The sequence below is a fragment of the Python bivittatus genome, unplaced genomic scaffold (assembly GCF_059951505.1).
Source record: "Python bivittatus isolate LINGU-HERP-01145 unplaced genomic scaffold, Pbiv_v1 ctg000030_np1212, whole genome shotgun sequence".
Lineage (NCBI taxonomy): Eukaryota > Metazoa > Chordata > Lepidosauria > Squamata > Pythonidae > Python > Python bivittatus.
In genome coordinates, this window is record NW_028277031.1 from 1,752,195 (window position 1) to 1,770,314 (window position 18,120).

Genomic DNA, 18,120 nt, shown 5'->3' on the forward strand with positions numbered 1-18,120 from the left:
CCGCATCTTCGCCCTCAAAGAGGACGATTTTCAGATCTCTTGCTGGTCCTTGCAAACCTCCAGGCTGGGTTGGCACCACATCGCAAATAAGGTTGGCTGATTTGTGGCCCGGGTTGCAGTGGGAAGGCAATTGTTATCAGCATGTAGTATCGCCTTAAGCCACCGAGGGTCTTTATTCGTCGGACGCAGCCTTCCGTGGGGGGTGGGGGGTGGTTCACTTTTATGCAAGGCTGGCGTCTGGCGGGCACAATGAAGATGGCCAGGAAAAGGCATCTTCCTCCCTTCCTCCCTGTGCCTCTCCCTTGGGAGGTGTCTGCCTGGAAGAGGTTTTCCTGTCCTCTGAAGCAGGGTTCCTCAGCAACTTTAAGACGGGCGGACTTCAACTCCCAGAATTCCCCAGCCAGCAGGGCTGGCTGGGGAATTCTGGGAGTTGAAGTCCACCCGTCTTAAAGTTGCTGAGGTTGAGGAACCCTGCTCTAAGGACTTTCTGACACCTGCTTAATTCCACAAGGTGTGGTCAAAAACCAAGATGGCAACCCCAATAGTACGACTGAAGCTCTGCTTGTTTTTTACGTGTATCACATGCTTCAGTCCCAATTGCAGCCACCATCTTAACTTTTGGACCACCCTCTGGACACCCATGACTCCTCCTGAAGAGCGGCTGCTTTCCCAGGTGGAACGCCCAGCATCTTCTCCTTCTGGCCTTCAAAACGGGTAGGGCCAAAATCAAGCCTCTTTTGCATTTTTGGAAGGGTGTGGGGTAAGTTAGGGTTGCCGATGCTTAAGACACCCACTTCCGGCTTGCAAAACTCCTCTCCAAAATAGGCCCCGCCCCCATTTCCAAAGCGTGGCCCCCAAGATGCCACACAGAGCCCGGCATGCCATAAGCAACCAAAGTTACCCTCTGTTCCTTTCCAGGACCGTTTTGGCCAGCAGATGCTTCTCATTTAGCTTTCGAGGCCCTGCTCTGTATTTTAACTCTCTCTGCGTTCGTTAAAACACAGCCTTTAAAGTGGCATTTTACATTTCAGTGAAACAAACAGCCCTGCTGGCTGGGGAATTCTGGGAGTTGAAGTCCACAGGTCTTAAAGCCGCCAAGGTTGAGAGACACTGGATCCAGGTCCTGGCTCCTGACCAAGTGCCTTCAGGTTCTCTTGCCAGCCATGGCATTAGCCAGAGTTGAGCAGACTCCGTTGCATCAACGGTGCCCTTTTGGACCTGAGACCTTAAAGCAGCTTCTAAGAAAAGCCAAGTGGCCACGCGGCCACATCTCTGCAGATTTTCGGGTTGCCTATGAAAAGGTGGGCTGCTGGAATAGTTTTCAACTTCCCAGCTCGGCCTTCAGCTCTACGATTCCCTCGTGGCCTCCGGTCACAGCACTACTCAGGCCAGGGATCAGCCGAGGTCAGCTGGGTACTGCCATCCCGCCCTGCGCAGGGATCTGGGTTCAGAAGAGAGCCAGGTTCACAGACCTTGGTTGAACCAAAATGTCTGTCTTGGTTTTGCCGACCGTTCTTTCTGCAACGGCCTTTGAAGGGCAGTGCATGGGTGTGGAACTTTTGGGGGGTTATCAGGCTCCGGGAGGTCAGAAAGCCGGGCACCAAGGGACGTTCTCCCTCTTCCCGGTGCAATACGTTTGGGGTGCAAGAGACAAAAACGATCAAAGGGAATCAGCAGGACCAGGCTCAATTTCCAGCCTTTTGGGGTATCATCGTGCATTCATGCTGTTTCCAAGAAAAGACCGGGCGGCCATTTGTCCAGAATGGTCTGAGGATTCCTGAATTGGGCAGGTCCCTTCCCATCCGAGGATTCTAGGCTGCTTTCAGTTATTGTTTAGTAATAACAAGATTTACATTACTTGTTTAGACATACTAAACAAGTGGAAAAACCACTTGTGGGACTTTTGCCTTGGGCAATTTTTTGTCCCAAGGAAATGGAGGATTCAGGCAGGGCCCAGGCGCCTGTTCAGGAGACGCTTCGGCTCTGGCGCCTTCGGCTAGAGGGGAAACCCCCGGCGGCGCCTCCCACCTCCTCATAATCGTTCTCGGGGGTGAGGAAGTCGTCCACCAGGGTGATCCGATGCCCCAGCTGCTCGCTCAGCGCGTCCAGGAAGCGGTCGGTGTCCCCGCTGCGCGGTGGCCGCGAGAAGGTGAAGAGCTTCCTCCGGCGCGATGGGGGGCTCAGCTTAGGGGACCAGGCGGGGCTGCTGTCCAGGCTGACGTAGGGGTTCGAGTCTGTGCTGCTGGGGGAAGGGAGGCCACCAGGCGAGCAGTAATAGCCAGGCTGCAGAGCAGGATCGTTCTGCCAGGAAATAGCCAGGCCTGATTTTCGGGCGCCTGCAGAAGGCACAGAAAGGGACACGCGGCCATCTGCCGCATAACGCCAACTTTTTCCAGGGCACGTTGGCCTTTACCAGCCACAGCGGTGGCACCAGATCTCATTCAGTCAGAAATGCACCTTTTCTAATACATTTTATTAAAAGGCAGAAGCTTTCCGGAGCTGCAGCTCATGAAACTTCTGTCTTTTAATAAAATGTGTTACTGTAGTTGGAAAAGGCGCTACCAGATTCTTTCTGATTTTTTTACCGCCATAAACGGTAAAAATTCTCTTACAACAGATCCCATTCAGGAACCTTGGGGAATCTAGAAATCCCCCAGGCTGATCAAGAAAGTGAATTTATTTTCCTTGCAAAAAAAATACACTGAGTATCTCAGTGCTGAGAATGAGGCATATTCATCCTTCACTTAATATAGGAAAAGAATCAACGTCAGAATATTACCTGCTATTTAATTTACGTTAGCCAGTTTGGAGAAGCTAGCCTAACAGAAGTGCTCAGTGCCTTTTTTGGAAAACAGAAGAGAAAAACACTTTGAAATGATTTCCAAGTGACCAACATTTTTGTGAAATACTATCTGGTATGTGTAGCATTCCCTCCATCGGGGAAGGGGATAACAGAAAGAGAAGCCGTTTCTTTCTGACTTTGAATGTTGCCTTCTTAAAAAAGGACAGTCCTTACTGTCTGCTGGGTGAACCTCAACACAACATTTATGACGATCATGCTTCTGTTCAACTGAATTTTAAAGAGAGAGAATCTATGAATTGGGATTTATTTGGCCTTTACAGCTTTACAAAAGTCCGCCTGATTCTAAGTTCTCTCAGTTCTGATCTTGGGGCACCACCAACCAGGGAGAAAAAGCTCCCAGTTTTCCCTAACAAATTCCATGCTCCAATTTCATCCCAACTAAAATTCTCCAAATTTATCTTGTGTACACCCACAAGACTGGAGAGGTTACCTGCTGGCTCTGGAACCAGGGACGATGCCCGACACACAGGCAGGTGGCTCAGCTTCCCTCCCAAACCAGCAGTCAGGCGGCTTTCCAGTTCGGCGTAGACTGCCGACATCTGCAAGCAGAAGGAAGAAAGCAATGCTTTGGGTGCAGTTGGGTGCTGGCCCTTCTCCCCCCACCCCCCACCCCAGCCTGCTTGTTTGCCAGACCCGTCAAGAGTGTGGCCTCTCACCATTTGGGGGTTGGGAGTCTCTGGAAGAGAAGTTCCATCACCTGCTTGACGCTCCCCAGGAGCTAAACGGCCTGGCATCTCAGCGGCCTCACTGGAACCTGCAGGAAAGACAAGGGGGATACTTGCAGGGATGGGTGGCACCAGGTCCCCTGAGGTCCATCTGGAGGTCCATCAGGAGTGATGGTTTGCCACCAATATTTCATCTGAATATATTGGGTATTGTTATTGGCAATGTTTTGATTTGTCATTGTTTTTGCTATTGGGGGGGCAGATAATTCTTTTCAACAGTGTAGCTGATGTTGTTGTTGAGGGCCTGCATGGTCTAGATAACTCAGTGGCCTCCAGCTTGAATAAATAATACATAAAAGTAATAATAAGCAGCCAGCGGGTGGACCCGAGCAAATGCCCACTCTGGGTGGGAACAAAGGCGTGATCCAGAGCAGGAAGCAAAGGGACCAGTGTGGGAAGCGTGCAGTCCTGGGCTCAGAGAGAAGGCACAGTGTGAGGACTCTTTGTGATTTGTTACTTGGATCAGAGAGCCCAGTCTGAAGCCAACAAGCCCAGCGCCCTCTCTGCATGCGCCACAGCTGGAGAGCCACCGAGGCCAGACCCGGAAATCATCAAGTCGGAATCACAGAATTGGAACGAATCTCTGAGATTTTCTCGCCCAACCCCCTGCTCACTGAGGCAAATCCAGAGCCCCTTCTGAGTAATCCTTTGATTGCTTGGATTAAGGAAGAGGAGGAAAGCTTTCTGTTGCAAGGGGGAGCAGTGTGTGAGAAAGTCCAGGCGGGCATGTAAAGGTTCTAGCTGTTCTCCACAAAGGGGAGCGGAGTGCAGCTGTTAAACCACTCAAGATATTGTGGGGTACAATCCATGTTATCTGGCAGAGCCCCTCAAAATTTGTAGAGGGGGACACTGTCAAATCTGTCATTGCAAGGTACGTGAGCAAGCAGACCCATTGCCGTGGTGGCATCGCGTTCGATCACTATTCCCCCAAACCGCTGTCTGTATAGAGGGGAGATATCACTATCCCCTCCCTCTGGAGGGAGGTGAGGGGAAGTTGCCTCCTACATGCATTGCTGGACAAAGGTGGGGAAAGAGCCCAGAAAACAACTGCTGGCCCAGCCCCACCACTTACCCCTGGGTTCCCTGTCCTTGGGGCTATGGCCATGCAGACTCCTCCAGCCCCCTGGGCCAGTCCGTAGGGAGCTCCGGGGCTGTTCGTCCACTTCGGGCTCGGCTATGGCTGAGAAGAAGAAGCCAGGACTTTCGCTTTAGACATCCATCATGATCCCATCTTCTCATCACAAAGAAACACAGTTTGGGGGGCTGCTGGTCACCTGACTCTTCAGCATTACTCAACTACTTGGCTTGGCTTGGTAGAAGAGTAACAGACACATCTCGTCTAGACTAGAATCATTACTGCAGACAAGTATAAAGCCTCACACATAACAGTTGATGGTGTCACTGGGAACTTTTATACTTTCTCAAGGATCCGAGCGCCCTTCCAAATTAACACATACTTGGTGTGCTGGTGAGCCAGGCTGCTGAGATAGGGGAACTGCTGGTTCCTGCTTCGCCAGCCTCAACACTTACACTGTCGGGTGTTACTTCGAAAGGTGTAATAGCGGAGCGTGGGGAGCCTCATCCTGCAGATTTCACCAGTTTTGAGCAACTAGCTGCTTATTTGCAGGGTGAGCTGCTCCCAGATTATTGAGACCCTCAGCTGCCCACTACATCCAGGCCCCCAGGATTCCCTTCCCCACTCCTCATTCTTGGTTGAGCTGCGAAGCATCCGTAGATTACGGCTTTAATGGATGTGCTAGCTGAGTGCAGTGCAGAGATCACTGGCCTCTGATTATAACATCCTCTGGCGTGTGTTTCACAGGGCGGGAAGGTCTTCTGGTTTATCTCTTTCTCTCTCTCTGTAGTGTGGCGGTTGGGGTGCAGGATTATAAGGGGGGACACTGAGGTTTTAGCCCCTCCTCAGGCAGAAAAGCCAGCAGGGTGACTGACCCAGGCCTTCTCTGTCAGCCCCGACTGGGAAGTAAAAAAATACATCACTCTACCAACTTCCACAGGATGCGGTAGATTAGGAGGGAATTTGATTCACGCCACACACACACACACACACACACACACACGCTTCGTTATGAGCCCTGTTCGGTTCCCGCTGCTCTCCCTTCCCCTGCATACGTGTGCTGTCCACAGCGCACTAAGCTTTTGCTGAAGACAGCATTATAAACCATGGACAGCATCAGCCACTCCTTGAAATGAAAGGAACCACCTAAAGAAAGAGGCTTTTCTGGAAAGCGAAGAAAGCACTCCGTTTGACGTGAGCGGATTCCTCAGCATCAGAGCCTGCGGCCCTCTCGGATCACCATCTAGGCGGTCTCCACAGACCCCCCTCTGCGGAGACCGCCAGCCTGCCTGGTTCTGGGCCCACCGTTCACCTGTCCTGGTTCTGCAGTGTTTTCCTCAGACCAAGGGAGACGGAGCCCGGGGTCTTTGGCAGGTGAAGCAGTTCGGCCGAGGTAGCACGGGTAGGGGCTCCCTAAAGACACAGCCCATGCCTGGGTCTTAACTGTCCTAAGCAGTTTGGGTCAGCTGAAGAGGGGATTTAGGGCCATCCCTCCCTCCTCACAGAACGAGTCCCACGTCTCCATGCTCCTGGGACTGAGATACAAATAAAATGAATAAAACTGAGTGAGACAGACTCAGGACACCCCAGTGGAGGCAATTCTACAGCTTCTCTCCCCTGGAACTGGCTCTAGCCAGCAGAAATGCGCTGGCGAGGTGGGCTTGGTGTGGTGTCAAAGATACCTGCAGCCCAGCCTCCCGGTAGCAGCTCTGCCTGCTTGGCAATTGTGGCTGCAGAAACCTCTCCTTGCCCACCTTCAGCAACCTTGCTCCTTGGGCAGACCAGCGGAGGAGTTCTGAGAGCTGCATCTTCTAACACATCTGGAGGGCACCAGCTTGGGGAAGGCCACTCTTGCTCAGAGGCACCCTGATGTGCCGTTTGTCCAGTGAAAGTATCCTGTCCTTCCTCCATACATGGAGGCTCTTCCTGCCCCCCTCCCCACACACACGTACGCACACACCTCCTCCTGGGCATCTGAGCTGCTCTTTGGCTTAATAATAATCTCCTTGGAACAAACATAGGCATTCGCTTGTAAATAACAATTCCCAAGCTGAAGATTAAAACCTTTCATTCTAAATTTACTCTGATGAGATGAATGCCCACAATCCCTGAAAACACACAGCTGGCTCTGAGGTTGCCACAGCAACCCAAGGAAATACCCTGCACGAAGCAGTAGGTGCAAGTCGTTCACGGCAGAAACCGGGTGATGTGCTAATACCCTCCTGCCACGCCACAATGTTCCCTTGGCAGCTGCTCTCTCTATGGGCTGGCCGGATCCTGCAGCAGACCCAGAAGAGGGGAGGCACCCAGCAGGGCTCTCGTGCATCTCCCACTGACTCAAGCGGGCGAGGCCGGCCTGGGAGGATTGGGCCCACTGCCCATGGAGAGGATCTGAAGCTTCTGGGTGGGCGAAGGCGCTCTGCTCCCTCCATTCCCTCCTCTGCACCTGGAAAAAGAGGCTATATTCCAGCCCTGGGAAACTCAGACCAAACTTGTTTCAAGGAGAACCGGATCATGGCTTTTTGCGAGAGCCTTTTGTCCTTCGCCTGACTGCATCTTGGTCTCGGTAGGCAGATAAAATGCCCACAACCCAGCTTGGTTCCACGGATGCCTGGACCACTTCCCCAGCAAAGGATTTGTTCTGAGCAAGCTCTAGTTTTTCACTGAGGGAGCACCGAACAGCAAAAGGCGAACAAGGGCATTAAAAACCTTGAGCAAAACTTCTCCTTGGGGCTCCCCTCTCCAAGAGTTTTCTCTCTGCTCCTTTTTCTCCAGTTTTTCTCCCAGGCTGTTCCCTAAAAACCTGCTCCTTCCTCCTTTTGTCTGCAACTCTTCATCCCTTCTTCTAACCCTGAAACACCCCCTCACCCTAACAACCTCCTACCTGTCCTGGTCGGGATCTTTTCGGTGCCACAAGTGGGGACAGCTGTTCACCAGCCTCTAAGCGGCCAATCTGGGGTGGACTCTCCCCTTGGCTGCAGCAGGAGGCTGGTGGTGGTGGGCCAGTATTAAGCCCTCCTCCCTTTAAGAAGCCAGGTGCAAAAGGACCCTCCACTCCAGACTTCCTCAGCCTCCTGCCCTCTGCATAAGTTAGAACTACAATTCCCATCTGCTGTGATGTTGGAGGTGTGGACCTTGGCTGTTATTCCCACTGTGTAAATGTTATTATGAGGTGGTTTCCACCTCGTTTCATATATGAGAGAGAGAGAGAGAGAGAGAGAGAGAGAGAGAGAGAGAGAGTTGTTGTATTGCATGGCTTCCTTCCCTATTATCTTAATCTTTTTCTCTTTGTTCTCTTTATTTACTAAATAAAGAAAAAGAAAGAACAATAATCATCATTGCTTCATGACTGCTTTTATCATTCCTTGATTAAGCTTGGAGGGGGGTGATAAATTTTGGGAGGATCCGCATGGAGAGGTGGCCTGTGGCTATCTGCAACAGTTCCTGCCTCCCACCTTCTGCAGCTGAGACGCTGGTTTCCTGGATGCGCCTCCAGGGCGCCCTTCCTGCCTCCACTCCTGCCCCACTTCTACCTTTCATCACCTCTGTTCCTGCTCCCTCTTCTTAGCAAACTGCTAAAGGTTCCTGAGCCATTCCTTGGAGAGTTTCTCTTACCCTGCCTTTCCAAAAACCATTTGTGTACACTTATCTTTTTATCTTCGTGTATTTTGTTGTTAGCCGCCTAGCATTAGTTTGTATCATATGGGCAGCCGTGTACATCTTTTAAACAATAAAAAACCTGTACACACAAACACACATGGCAATCCATATTTTGTTTCATGCACTATGGTGACACAACAGCTGCTGGGCAGTCCAGAGGTAGTACCTATGGGTGCAACTCACCCGGATCGGATGGCCCACTTGCCAAAGACTTATAGCCAAGGAACCTGGCAATCTTCTGCTGGCAGTGGCCCTGCTCCTCGTACGTTAGCAGCTGGTAGATGAACTGCCAGATCACCTGCTTGGAGGGTGTGTCCAGGACGGGGTAGACATCCACAATCAGAGTGTCAATATTCCTGAGTGGGCAAGGAAGAAAGCAAAGACTTCTTTAGGGCAGAGGTGGCTGGGAGGAAAATCCAAATTCTGGGGCACCGGGATTAGATAAGAGTTGGAAGGGGCCCATGAGGCCCTGGGCTCAACCTTGCTTAGTCCACGAGTACAAATAGAAGCCCCAGACCTCAGCGGCTCTACTTGGACACATCGAGTGAAGAGGAGCCATCGGTCCCACTGCCGAACTGCGCTGAACGCTAGGAAACGTTTTCAACTGTTCCGCAAGCATCTGCCTTCCTGTCACTTAAGATCATCAGAGCCAATTTAAAGAAATGGGTGGGGGCGGGATATAATGACAGGTTTGGAGTCACCCCCCAGGGATGGATCCCTAAAAACTAAGATGTGTTCAGAATGAAATACCAGCAGAACCTGGACAAAATATGAAGACGTATCTGGAAGAACTTTGGGTATCAGAGACACCATGCAGTAGTAAAGACTGGGGGGTTCCCCTGTCTTTGTTTCCCTCCCCTCCGACCAAATGTCACCTGCCCGTCAATATCCACCAATCACGCTTTTTACAGGGGATGGAGATGGGGTGGGGGCAAGTTTTGACAGATGGCTAAACTACGGGTTTCACTCAAGTATTTTATTGGATTGCTTACCTGTTTATTATTTATTTAACTTGGTATACTACAAAACCTCGCAATGGTTTGCAATAAATCAAATTGAAACTTCAGGCATTAAAAACATAACAGTTTTAAATAGTAATATAGTAATAATTTCATAATTATTAAGTAAAATGTGTAGTTAAAATCAACAGCTGAAATCAAAAGTTCAAAGCCAAAAGACGCCTTTTGTGGGCCTTTCTAAAGGCAGCCCCGCAACTCGGCAGGGGTGATTCCTTAGTGGTAACAGAGAAGGCAAACTTTCTCAGATAATCTCTGGGAGCATGGATGTTCATGCCGAAAGAGATGTTCCCTCAGACAATATGATCTCTGCAGGCATATCAACTGAAGCTGGTGAAAAGTGCCTCTGTGTGATGGTCTGTGGGAATGACCTTGGGAGACAGGAGGGAGAGCTGCAAACTAGACCAGCTCCACGCAAAAGGAATCTCAGCCCACAGAAGGAAAAGGGGTGTGGGAAGCATTCCAGAAGGGACCCTCCCTAGTTTTCCAGAGAGTAAAAGGAAAGGAGAGGAGAAATACTTTCAGTCTTGCAAGATTCTGTTAATGTAACCTTATAACAGAGTTAGTGCTCCTAGTGGTCCTACTTGACTGGACTACCTCAAAGGGCTAACATCCATCTTGCAAGATGTGTGGAAAATGCAGCTCTCAGAACACTGTTTTGCATGACAGTTGTCTACTCTGCAGCTCTTCCTCCTGTCCCCCGAGGTCATTCCCACAGACCGTTACACCCTGGCTGTTGCCTCAGTCTGTGAAACTAAAGGCGTAGGCAAGTTTTCACTTTATCTCCATGCCAGAGAAAAGCTTTGCTGAAGCAGACTCAGATATGCTTTATTCAGGTGTAAATGGAGACCCACCACCACCTCTGTGCTCCTGCCCCGAACTGCAAGCCCCACAGTTCCTCCCGAAAGCTGTGTGGTACGCAGCCCAAATGTAGAGCTCATGCAAGAGGGAGCAACAAGGGAGCAGAGTCTGGTGAATATTTCATTTGGACAGAGTCACTATCGCTTTACCTGTGCTGGAAGAAGCTCTCCAGTGCTTTGCACACTGTGTAGCGCTCTGGTGGTGTGAGCAGATGTTCCAGTTGCTGGTGGAAGGTCCTTCCCTGGATCTTGATGCTGGAGGGCAGGATCTCAGCTACCCACTGCAAGGAGGTAAGTGCTGACGAGGAGCTGGGTGTTTCTGATGATTCACCATCTAGACACAGAAAGCAAATCACTGTTAAAACAGAAGACAAAGCAGATTCCAACAAACCAAGCTGGCACTCCAACCTCTGGAACCTATTGGCATGATCTGATTTTAAATCAGAATAAATATGTTCCTTTTATTTCGTGTGAAATCTATGCATTGTTTCTGAAGAAATTGCAGAGGGAACCTTACTATTATCCTTGTGCTGGGTACATGCAGAACCCTGAAAACATACTCTTTTGCAGTAAGGATTACTTAGGATATGTATGATGTTTGAAAACAGGACTTGTAAAAACATTCCCATTTTGTAACTTTGTAGTTGAACAGCAAGTCAGAAGGGATCTCTTGTCATGTGGCCTTAACCATTTCAACCAAAAACAGTCGAACGGTCACAGTTCCCTCCAAGTTCCTGGAATTTGCAAAGGTGTCTGCTGTGTCACATGGGCTTTAGACTCTCCGGAGAATGAGATTCCAGAGGTGTTAGCTTTAACAGCTTAAAGGAAGAAAAAAGAACAAGCTGGGGACAGAGGGCCAGGGGAGAAGATGTCCTGCCTCAAGATGAGGAGAGCAGAATAGTCTACGCATTCCAAGATTAAGACCAAATCTCTGCTTACCGCTGGAAAAGCTAACAGTGCCTTCTTCAACCACAAGGGTGGGCATTGCCCCACTACCTTGGAGCATGGAGACGACCTTCTCATGGGAACAGTTCCTGCGGAACAGAATCCAGGATAAATCAAGGACAGCAGCAGCAGCAGCACCAGCAGGAGCAGCAGCAGGAGCACCCTTAAGAGCGCTGGTGGGCTCTGCGCAGACGGGGTAGCCGTTGAAGAGATGTGTGCAATCCAGCTCGGGGTCAGAAGGACATCAGACCCCAGAGGTGGTCATGGGGAAAAACAAAGAAGCTGCTAATTCACCTCATATCCAGGCCATTAAGGAACAAGATTCTGTCGCCAGCTTTCAGGGACGCTTTCTCAGCTGGACTCCCTGCGAAGCAAAAAAGGACACGCTTGGAGTACTCCAGCACCGCTTTATTTGCAGAGCCTGCTGGGCTCCCAAAGGCACACCTCTCCTTTTGGCTGACCCTCCACTCCCAAGATTTCAGGCAAACCAGCAATTCCAGCACCATCTTCTTCTTCGCACAGAATCACAAGATCCTGGAAGGGTCTCCATCACTAGCTGTCAGACCAGACCTTGCCTCTTTCTAGCCTCACAGCCCCACAGGAGGAGAAAGCCTTCGGTTCTCCAGTATTCATGCCCCACTGCAGTTTGGGAAGCAGCCCCAGTGTGATGGTACACTCTCACAGCTAGGATGTTGGTACATCTGGATCATCCCGCCAATTTCGCCAATTGATTCCATGGCCCTGGGCCTCATCCCGGGCATGTGGTGGCCTGGCACCCAGAGGGATGAAATGGTATCATGTCTGACGGTCTCACCAGGAAGGAACTCTTACTGTGTGTTCCCACCTGGCGCAAATGGACACAGTCTGAGGCCACCTGTAGCTACCAAAAGTGGTCATGGAAATGTAGGGTTTTTTTGTATAGGGCAGGAAAATAATGAAATACCTAGGAGATGATAGAATTACTTAAATTATAGAATTAAAACTAACAAGATTTCAATTGAATTAAATTGAAATTGAATTAAATGACATTTCATTTTTGTTCTGGCTTTGCCCACTTCTTTGCCCTGGCTGCATCCCCTTTTTGGAGTTTGGCAGGTCAGGGGCACCCGCAGGAGGGGTCAAAAGAGTCAAGATGGTGGCCATCACCATGCAAACAAAGCCCTTTTTTTACTTGCTGGAGTGGCCCCCGGATTTCACGCAAAGGACAAGTGCACCCCTAAAACATAGTTGTGTACCCCTGAACAAGATACTTGGTCAAGTAGTTAATTTGGTGAAGAATTCACAATAGGTGAAGAACCCAAATGCGTTCATAAAATACCTGACTCAGACAGAAGTTTGGGCAACCTTGCCAAGTTTGCTCCGGAAATGAAAGTCTTAGGCAAGAAATCGGGGTTCTTCTTACCAGGCAAGACGGACTCGATCCACACAGGTGCATGGCCACGTAACGTAAACCCAAAGCTTCTGCTGCCCTTGTAGACACGAACGGTTCTGGGGAAGGAGAGCAAATTGTAGTCCTTACACCAGCCAGAGAATCCGAGAAGTGCAAACCAGGCCTTTGCCCCCACCTTCAGCTGTCTGCAGAGGAGTGATTTCGGAACCCCTCCCTGCCTCCTTTTACATATAAAAATCCTTTCAAGCTGAGGGTCTTTGCAGTTCTGTCTTGGACAGGTGTGTTATGCTGCCCTTGGAACGACCCTCTTTCCTTCTCTACCAGCCATTAAAAAAAATCCCCAACAGCTCCTTTCATATGCAGCAGGATTTTGTCCTTCAGGTCTTCAGGTTCAGGTTTCTAGCTTGCCCTTCCTCACAATATGTCAAGTGTATAACTTCTCCACAAATTATGCATATATATCAATCAATTTTCTCCTCCTCCTCCTCTCATTTCTGAAATGACCCACAAGCACGCTCTGAGCACTTTGGCCCAGACTCTTCAGCAGCAGTTCCTTTGTGACCGAGGGGCTCTGCTCGGAAAGCCTGCGCCTTCGGGGTGTGGTCTTTGCAGGCCCTTACCTGCAAGCTGCCCCGGTCCCCACATTGCTGCCAGTCAGCGTGGTTGACCTCCTCAAGCTCCGGCAACCCTCCTCTTGGCTCCGGGGCACCGAGCTGGCCCGCGTGGAGATGAGCAGGCGCTCGTGGTGGTCCTCGCTGCGGCTGCGTCGCAGTCGGTTGGCCGGCGGCTCCCGCTTTGCCCGGCACAGCTTGCTGATGAGGCTCTGGGACACCACCTCATCGAAGCGCTGCCGGTGCTTCCTGGGGATGAAGATCCTGGGGAGCATGAGCATGGAGCTGGGTTAGGGAAGGGGCAGAGGGTTTGGGCTGCCCGAGAGCAGGGGCGGCTCTCAGAAAGGTATCGGATGCATAACCGAAAGCCACTCTTAGAGACACTCAGAAGGTTGGAAAGAAATGTTCCTTTCTCCTCTCGGACATCACGGTGTCCGGCCTGCAGTGGCGCCTCCTGCGTGCTGATCCTTCCACTAGCTAGATGTGTTCCTCAGGGCTCGTAAAGGGAGGATAAGGAGAGCTTACTACCGGCACAGAGACATGGGAACAATTTTGAGCGTTGGGCTCATTTCAACGTCAAGCGATCTTTCCTCGGTGCAGGAAGCACAGAGAGCTTGTGCGTTTGCCCGTATGTGTGATACTGTCGTTTGCAAGACTGCTGCAGAACATGGCTGAACTCCCAGATGGTGGGTTTTTTCATCACAGCCTGACAGCCAAGTCATGATGAGCTCCCGGCCCCCCATCCCATCCCATCCCATCCCATCCCATCCCATCCCATCCCATCCCCTGAAGGTGTCCTTGCTGTTTTTGCTGTACAGGGCGCAGACACCCCCAGCAGCCCTTCCCACCTCTGCAGAGCAGCCGAGGATACCGTGCTTCTCCCCCTTCCCCTCTTCTCCATGGCCGGAGGGGCCGTGCCCAGCGGGTCCTTAGAACACAGCCCTCACCATGGGAGAGAAGCCTCCGGTGTCTGGCCTCCAAGAGATGCTCTAACGGGAAACCGCGCCCCAAGCCATTCCCAGGGGACCCCCACCCCAGCCCCAGACATGCATTTGCGAGCTTGTAAAGGGTCAAGCTGCTTCACCCACCCCTCTGGAGACTAACAAGAACCTGCCTGCTAAAAACCCAGCTGTGGGCTTAGGTTGTTGTGTGAATAAGGCTCTCATCTGAAGTCAAAAAATGGTTTATCTGGATATGTAAACATAGCAATTGTGTTTCATTAACCTGGGTTTAGTGTTTTTCATGTTGCCACTAAGTCACTGGATAATGCACACAACTGAGCGGGGTTAGCAAGATTATTTTACAATTCAATACCTCAACAGGCTTGCTAAAGTCTAGCTGCTAAAACACCAGAAAGCCCTTCAGCAGCCAAGCAAAAATCTACTTGCAGCTCATTAACTCCCCACCCCACCCCCAGCAATGCGTTTTCCTCCTGTCCTAGGATGGGAGCATGGCTCCTGACTACAGAGGATGCCCTCCAGCTGTGGGACCACAAAGCCCATTTTCCTCACTCAGCATGGGTCTGAGTAAGGGGGGCAATCCTTTGAAGGCCTGGCAGCTCTGAATAGGGGCAAAAGCAGTCTGGGTGTTGGCTTGATGGCGGTCTGTTGTCAGTGTGACTGTGCTCGTATAGCAGCAGGGGATTCCTCCCCGCTTTGACTTTGCTCTTGGGAAAAGTCAGGGTTGGGGCAGAGCAACCGTAAGGGGATCTGCCATGCCCGGAGAGAAAGAAGCGCTCTCTGCTCCAAACACGGGAAGCCCCTCCAGCTTCTCTTTGCCCCGGGCCCTCGGCTTCCATAGAACGTGAGGCTGGATCAGGCCAGGGTCTGCCCCGGGGCACTGCCCAGGAATGCCTCTGGGGAAGAAGCCTGCCTCCCCCTTCAGCAGCAGGAACCAGCCAAGTGCGCCAATGAGATCCGGGCCTGTGAAGCTGCCCTCCCTTGCCCCCCAGCCCCATGGCAGCACCCAGGACCCGGCAGAATCCAGCAGCGGCCCTGAAGCAAGAGGAGGAGGTGGGCTTCGCGGGAGCCGCCACTGGGCAGCCACCCCTGGGAATGGCCAGGGTGAGGCCGCAACCCAGAGCAGGGCTCTCGTCTCTCCAGGAGACAAAGGAGAAATGGCCACGGAAGTGCTGAGCCCGGGGGCCGGATGGGAGGGGGAGTCTGCAAAGGCCTGGTCCACTTAGAGGTCACTGGGTTCCTCCTGTGTGTAGATGGGGGTGCTTGTCTAGGGGAGTTGTTGTTCTAGTTTCCAATGGAAAATGCTGTTTTCTTGCCTTGATATGGCTTGGCACCAAGATGAAGGCTGCATTGTGAGGACAAGTCCTCAATATGTGGGGAGCTGGTCACCTTGGCACCAAGGCGCAGAGGCCGTGTCGATCAGCCTTCAACCTAGCCAGGGGTCCATGGAAAACTCAGGCACGGAGGCACCCTTGCAACTTTCCGCCAAAAAAGGAGTCTGCTTTGCTGCACTCTCTCTCTGGAATTTAAGACTTCCCCATCTTTCCCCACCCCTGCCACCCTCCAGCACTCAGAGCGTATCTGGCTGCCAGGACTAATTGCTTTGAAGGGCAAAGATCTGCGCTGGCTCATGTACAACCTACACACGCAAACCCAGCCTCCCCACAGACTGAGTACTCCCACCCACCCACACACACACACCCACATACTTGTCAACGATGGCACCCCCATCATTTTTTGCTCACAGTTTCTTTCTTTTTTTCTTGCTGACTTTTTAAACGGCTGCAGTTCCCACCTTCCTGGCAAAGCATGCTCCTAGGAGTTTCTTCTGCTAATTCCCAATTCATTGGATTCAGATTCCGTCCTCTGATAATGGGAAGAAATTTGATTTAAGTTCCAGAATGGTGAGATCTGCTTAGATAGCTTTAAGTATCCATCGATCAGCAGGATTTTGCTCTTGAGCTGAGCCAGTAAGAAGAGCTGCCCCTCTGGGCCTATTTAGCTTTGGGCCCCGCTTTCCTCTTCCTGTCCTGCTACGCTACAGAGAACCTAGATGTTAATCCTTTTTGCGCACCTGAAGGCCCTCCCTGCCTCTCAGCTAAACGATGGCACCTATCCTGATGAGGTTCCTGTGTTGGAACAGTGCTGGATGAACCTCCCATATTGCAGCAGAATCATAGAATTTGGAAGGGACCATTTAAACCATCCAATTTAACCCACTGCTCAACACAGGAATCCAAATTAACGTGTCCCGCTATCTAGTTTCCGGTCGCTATCTAGTTTCTGCTTGAATGCATCTGGGAAAAAGAGACACCCACCACTGGTTCCACTGTTGTGCTCTCTTATCATTAGGATTTTTTTTTCAAAAATTCAGATAGAATCTGCCTTGTTGTAATTGATATCCATTCCATTTAAAATCAGTTTTTGACCTTCTATGTGCCCTCCTTTCAGTCACTTGAAGAGTCTTTCATATTCCTCCTCAGTCTTCTCCTCTAAGGGTAAATCAGACCCAAGCTCCTTCAATCTCTCTTCAACATTTCTCCCCAGTTTTATGTGGTAATTTTGATGAGCATTCTTTGAGCCTGATTTCTGAGCCAGCTATGTAATGTCCTGCCACCCAGCCCATATTTAACTCACTTGCTAATCAGCATGTGTTCTCTCAAATGCTTTGCTGAAGGTATATTATGTCTACAGCATTCCCACAATCTACTGAGTAAATTAACAAATTAGAAAATGAAGTAAGATTAGTCTGTTCTTGACAAATCCATGCTGACCTGGTAATTACCACATTGTCTTCAAGGTGATCACAGACTGATCTCTTCATGATCTGCTCTAGAATTTTCCTGGTATTGATGTCAGATTCTCTGGATTATAATTCCCTGGATCTTCCTTTTTTCCTTTTTGGAGATAAGGACAATACTTGTTCTCCTCCACTCATTTGGTACAGTAGTTCACAATTCTCCAGGATTGTCAAAGGTAATTCGTAAGAATTCACGGCAGACCATAAGCAAGTTCCTTCAGTACTTTAGGATGCAATTTACCTGGTCCTGGACATTTAAACTAAATATGCATTGGTTGGTCATGTTTTTATACTCTCAAGCTTCACCTCTGCCTCTTCTTTCTGCCCATCATAATTCCTTGTTTTTTTTGTTTTTTGTTGGTGAAGCAACTACCTGAACCAAAATAGGAGATGAGTTACCTGTTGGCATTTTGCCATCTTCACTGAACAGTTGGTATACTGATTCCTTAGGGGTTTTTTCCCCCCCTTTTAGTTTAAACATATCTAAAGAAGCCCTTTTTATTCTTTCCAACCTAACAGAATGTTGGAAAGGAATTAGGTAAAAGCACTTGGGACTCTGTCCAGCTGTCTGTCAGTCAGCCAATAACTCTCTAAAAACTGCATCAGACCAGATTTGCTGGGGTGGGGGAAGCCAGCAAAAGAAATATCATGTCTGAAATGGGTAGGACCCCACCAGAAGCTGGGGGGGAGATTTAAACCTTCCCCGGCGGATTCCGTTAGAGAGGCTGCAGCCGGGCAGCGACTCAGGTCGTTGGCGACCATCCCATTCTGAGCTCCCTTTTCTTCCCAGCCGCAAGTGCCGAGGCAGGACATCTACGGCTTGCTTCATGCTCTCCTGTGCAGGCAAACGCGCAGAGATGTGAACCCTGCTGAGAGTGGTAGAAAAGAACTCCGGAAGCCACGCTCTGGGTGCTTCCCCTGCCTTGTGAGTTTTCGGATCTTCTGGAAGTTTTCTGTGTCGCCCCACCGATTTCTTTGGACGCCCCTCATTTTTGCCCTCACTGGAATTGTTGTAACTGTGTTTTTTCTGTATCTCCTTGTTTAGGAATTCCCACCGGTCTTAAGCTCCTTTTCTCATTAGCTTCTACTGCCAGGGGAGCTTACCTATCATTGCTCTTCAGTTTATTGAAATCTGCTATTTTTGAAGTCCAAGATACGTGCCTGACTATGCTCTGTGTTGGTTTCCTTTATAATAAAGAACTCCGGCGTTGCATGG

The 18,120-nt window shown here is 50.4% G+C and overlaps 1 protein-coding gene across 1 annotated transcript in view; it reads right to left on the reverse strand.

The window, feature by feature from the left end:
* GRID2IP (Grid2 interacting protein) overlaps positions 1-18,120 on the reverse strand; it is a 44,892-nt gene that overhangs the window by 17,274 nt on the left and 9,498 nt on the right. The window contains 10 exon segments of the mRNA XM_088152239.1: positions 2,029-2,336; positions 3,294-3,402; positions 3,520-3,617; positions 4,661-4,768; positions 8,507-8,679; positions 10,350-10,533; positions 11,139-11,233; positions 11,439-11,508; positions 12,547-12,632; positions 13,155-13,409. Coding sequence (XP_088008365.1) covers positions 2,029-2,336; positions 3,294-3,402; positions 3,520-3,617; positions 4,661-4,768; positions 8,507-8,679; positions 10,350-10,533; positions 11,139-11,233; positions 11,439-11,508; positions 12,547-12,632; positions 13,155-13,409 — 1,486 coding nt within the window.